This window comes from Nansenia antarctica, assembly GCF_963989245.1.
Source record: "Nansenia antarctica genome assembly, chromosome: 2".
In the NCBI taxonomy this organism is placed as follows: domain Eukaryota; kingdom Metazoa; phylum Chordata; class Actinopteri; order Argentiniformes; family Microstomatidae; genus Nansenia; species Nansenia antarctica.
In genome coordinates, this window is record NC_137675.1 from 9,798,559 (window position 1) to 9,803,558 (window position 5,000).

At 48.1% G+C, this 5,000-nt stretch overlaps 1 protein-coding gene across 1 annotated transcript in view; it reads right to left on the reverse strand.

Moving 5' to 3' along the window:
• The window catches only part of LOC308149772 (receptor-type tyrosine-protein phosphatase N2-like), a gene marked incomplete at both ends in the record, with an annotated part of 180,364 nt that overhangs the window by 9,595 nt on the left and 165,769 nt on the right, over positions 1 to 5,000 (reverse strand). Inside the window, 2 exons of the mRNA XM_080522662.1 lie at positions 1,955 to 2,121; positions 2,453 to 2,572. Of these exons, the coding sequence (XP_080378788.1) occupies positions 1,955 to 2,121; positions 2,453 to 2,572 (287 nt within the window). The remainder of the gene's footprint in view (positions 1 to 1,954; positions 2,122 to 2,452; positions 2,573 to 5,000) is intronic.

Here is a 5,000-nt window from a genome sequence, read left to right on the forward strand (position 1 = left end):
AAGAGAAAAAAAGAGAGGATCAAAGATCAGAGAGGAAGTCAAGCAAATCATGAGCAAGCAGAAGGGCTGGTGGTCATTCCACCATGGGCAGACCCAGAGAGGGATGAGGAGGGGAGGAGGAGAGAGGGTCCGCAGCCGCAGGGCCCCCACGGTTGCAGAGTCACGGTCTCCAATGATCACTTTTGTGACTATGCAACTGGGCTTATGATACTAGCTGCACCATCACAAAAATGACACTGGCAACCGCTAGTTAGCTGTTAGCGACGCCGCTGCGCACACCGCGCCCACACAGAACAGGTAACGCGGCTAGCACGGTAGCATGGCAGCATGTTAGCACGGTAGCTACGAAACTGGGAAAAAGAAAAAGAGTGCGGTCGCTCGGTTCGAGAGTGAGTCGTGTTAAACACTGTCCGTGCCGTCATAGCGACAGAGAGCGAGAGAGCAGTTTGTGTTCCCAAAGCCTCGGGAGGAGGCTGGTGGAGGTAGAAATCGGAGGACGGGCTCATTGTAATACATGTTTGTAGTACAAACACAGTGTTTGATACCATTCCTCATTCCGTTCCGTGCATTACAATGAGCCCGTCCTTCCGATGAAACGGCGACACCACAGATTCAGTACATGTCACTGCAATATCATTACATAAACAATAAAGCAGGAACTTGGGGTCTTGAACCAGCATTTCCGCTCTAAGCCACTCTTCCTCCTCTGACCACAGGCAGCGGAGTTGGTTGGTTGGTTGGTTGGTTGGCTGGTTGGTTGGTTAGTTGGTTGGTTGGCTGGTTGGTTGGCTGGTTGGTTGGTTGGCTGGTTGGTTGGTCAGTTGGTTGGTTGGCTGGCTGGTTGGTTGGTTGGTTGGGTGGCTGGATGGTTGGCTGGTTGGTTGCAGACGGTTTGAGCCATCGACGTCTCGCACGTACGCCACAGACGTAAACCCCAATACCAAGAACACGTCCTCGTGGGACGAAGGGGGCTCCGTCTGGCCTTTAGAAGTCACAGACAGGGCTACCTCCGTCACCAGAGTGTGATTCCTAACCCCCTCCGCTCCACCGAGCGTAGAGCTATCACCGCTTTGACCGCGTACCTACCCTCGGGGGGTCTTACCCTCCAGCTGTGCTACGCTAACGCAATAACAACAGCAGGCTAGGACATCAGACACTTGGACTCTCTCAATCTGTTGCTGTTGTTGTTGTTGTTGTTGTTATTGGAGAAACTCGGAGAGAGAGGGCAGCAAGGTCAGCGATGCAGACATCTGCTAACACATACAACATGTACTGTAGCAGGGGAGGCTGGTGGAGGTAGACACGCTCATTGTAATGCACAGAATGGAATGAGTTCCATGCATTATAATGAGCCTGCATGCTGTATTTGTTAACATACAATATACATATAACATATTCTAGACACATATACATATTCTAAAACCCTGTGATGACAGTGAGGAGGGTTCTAGTTTTACATTGACATTACATGTTACATTTACCATTTAGCTGACGCTTTAATCCAAAGCAATTTACAATGAGAGATTACAGGGACAGTCTCAGCCCTGGAGTCATTTAGGGCTGAGTGCCTTACTCAAGAGAACACTAGTGGTGGGGTTCCCAGGTGGGATTTGAACTCATGACCTACCCACTAGGCCACCACTACCCCAGTTCTAGAACCCTGTGATGACAGCGAGGATAGACAGTTCTAGAACCCTATGATGACAGCGAGGATAGACAGTTCTAGAACCCTATGATGACAGTGAGGATAGACAGTTCTAGAACCTTGTGATGACAGTGAGGATAGACAGTTCTAGAACCCTGTGATGACAGTGAGGATAGACAGTTCTAGAACCTTGTGATGACAGTGAGGATAGACAGTTCTAGAACCCTGTGATGACAGTGAGGATAGACAGTTCTAGAACCCTGCGTTCTAATCTTAAAACCCTGGAGGGGCGTCGCCAGGTGTTCCTACCTGCGGAAATCCAGGAGCGTCCGGCTGGATTCCGGAACGTTCTGGTTGAGCCAGGTGAGGAAGTGGAACTGCGTGACGGTGCGCGTCTCGTTGGTCTGCATGTTCTTCAGGTAGAAACTACGAACCAGGAAGTCATCGCACCAGATGTGCTCAGACACCAGGTTCACCTGGAGACAGGGAGGGAGAGGAGGCGGCAATGTTTGTAGTTTTTGGGTTGTTTTGAGTCTTTCTTGACAGGGAGGCTGGTTGTTGTTTCCATTGTTTAAAATGAAGGATTTTTATGTTGTTTAAGCGTGCTTGTGCATTTCAGAAAGGAAATATTGAAAATTTTAGAGATCAATCATTGAATCTTTGATCAATCACAGAACATTGAGTAGACAGTTTGAGCCAACAGTAGAGACAGGTAGGTAGACAGGCTATACCTCACACACACACACACACACACACACACACACGCACACACACACACACACACACACACACACACACACTCAGTACCTCATATATGTGGTAGAGGTTGGACCCCTCGTCGGGCCAGTAGTGGTAACACTGCTTCACTCCGCTCTCTGTCAGGGGCGTCAGCATCACGATGACCACACAGCCGTTCTCCCACACCATCTAGATCACACACACACACACACACACAGCGCCATTTTGTCACACCGGTTGCAACAAAGCCAGGTAATTGCCTTACACGCTGACACGCTGGCACGCACGCACGCACGCACGCACACACGCACACACGCACACACGCACACACGCACACACACACACACACACACACACACACACACACACACAGACTTTGAACCCTTCACACATGAATTCCCATTGACTAGTGTCGAAGGGAAAGGACATGCCAGAACAATATCAGCGTTTCATCCCTTTGGTATAAAACAGTGACTTCATTACTGGCTGGTGACCCCAGTTATATTCTCTGCAATACCCTCTCCTCTCAAACACACACCAGGGGAGGTAATCGCAGTGAATCTCTGTGAAATACCACTTCATTATTTGTTTTTGTCAAAAGTGAATCTCAAGCGAACAATTTCATATAAAAGAAAATAACTAACAGCTAGCTACAGACTCCATATCCAGACTGTCTCCCTATTGAGTCGTTCCAGAGCTAGCTAGGCCTGGTACGTGACGATATTTCTCCTGCGGACATCCATCTCTGCCTGTGTCGAGAGGGAAGCCCAGGGAAGACATGGCAGGTTTTAAGTGTGTCTGAAGAGAAAGGCCAAACAACACTACCCCAGACCAGGGGAGGCTGGTGGAGGTAGAAACCGGAGGATTCATTGTAATGTGTGGAATTTTATGATACGTGTTTAATACCATTCCTTGTTACATTCCATGCATTACAATGAGCCCGTCCTCCCATGTCTATCTTCACCAGCCTCCCCTGATCCAAACCATAAAATAATCATCTTCTCACCTGCTGAATAGTGATATTCGCCGGGAGAATAGATTATGTAATTTCATTAATTTAATTTGCATGTTGTACTTTTCTATACATTATTCATAAACCCCACTTTTGAGCCTAACTTTATTGCAAGGCGTTCCAATCCAAAAGGCTGCTGCTCGCGGTTTTGTCACTGATCGCCGTGCCGAGCCTGAGGCAGCCCAGCGGACCGAACAGTGTCGACAGCGCCAGAGATCCACTCGCGCGTTTGTCAGGAAATGAGCGTGACGCACCGAGTCAGTTTAAAACAGAACAGAACATTTTAATTGGAAACAGACACATTCTAAAGTATTTCCGAGTTCAGTTGGAGTGTTTTTATGTTTCGAGTCCAACCCACATTTTTTATTTTTATTGTCTAAATATAATACGATCGATGAGCGTAACAAACTGCTTGGAGAGGTTTGTGGTCCTGCTTCGAAGACAACTTAACATTTTGCTAAAGCTAAATTATGATGGATTATATACTGGATTACTTGTGTACCGTGGGACTGATTCACTGCCGTGCTGTATTGTGTTTGTCTGTATTGTGAAATGACCACTTTACCAAAAGCCCACTTAATTTCCTTGTCGTTGTAGGATTACTTTTTTTGCCTACTTACCTTGCTTATTATTACTGTTACTGTTGTGCTTTTCCCCTGTATCTGAATGCTGCAATGTCAATGTTGAGAACCAAAAGCTAGGTAGAGCAGCTAGGTAGAGCAGCTAGATAGATCAGAGAGGGAGAGAGAAGAGGTAGAGTAGAGAGGGAGAGATGAGAGGAAGAGCGAGGGGAAGGAGGGAGGGAGAGAGGAAGAAGGGAAGGAGAGAGAGGAGAGAGGGAGAAGGGAAGAGAGGGAAAGAAGAGAGGGAGGGCGAGGGGAAAGAGGGAGAAAGAAAGAATGAGAGAAAGACAGGAGAGGAATGGAGAGAGAAGAGAAGAGAAGAGAAGTGCATGCTGTGCGGATAGACGGGGGAGAGGGGAAGACAGAAAACATCCCAGGGAACACGAGGGATTAGAGAGAGAGAGAGAGAGAGAGAGAGAGAGAGAGAGAGAGAGAGAGAGAGAGAGAGAGAGAGAGAGAGAGAGGTCCAGGGGGAGGCCCGTCCTCCAGTTGCACTTTGCCGAGGGAGCCCAGTTCACCCAGTTCACCCAGTTCACCCAGTTCACTCAGAGTTCCGGAACATGTCGTTCGTTTCGTGTGTTCGGGAATTCTCTCCCATTATCACCGAGGAGCAGAACAGAATAATTCCCCTTTATCGATCGCACCAAAGAACCTAATCTAATTCAAGGTCTCGCTCTCTCTCTCTCTCAGTTTAACCACCTGGGGTCTTATCCCTGCGTGAAACGGAGACCAATATTTGATGATCATTTGCAGTGGGATGGTGCAGCGTGATGGTGTGTGAGGGCGGCCAGGGGCTGGATTAATGGCATCAACACAACGCACTTGTCTCCTCTCTGACTTACAGTGCTAATAACACGGCCGCTGTTATTTAAGAGATGTTCTGTAGAGGGTATCGATTTTATGAAGGAGGGTGTGGGTGGGTGGGTGTGTGAGAGAGTGTTTGTAAATGATTTTATGATGGTGGATGTGTGTGTGTGTGTGT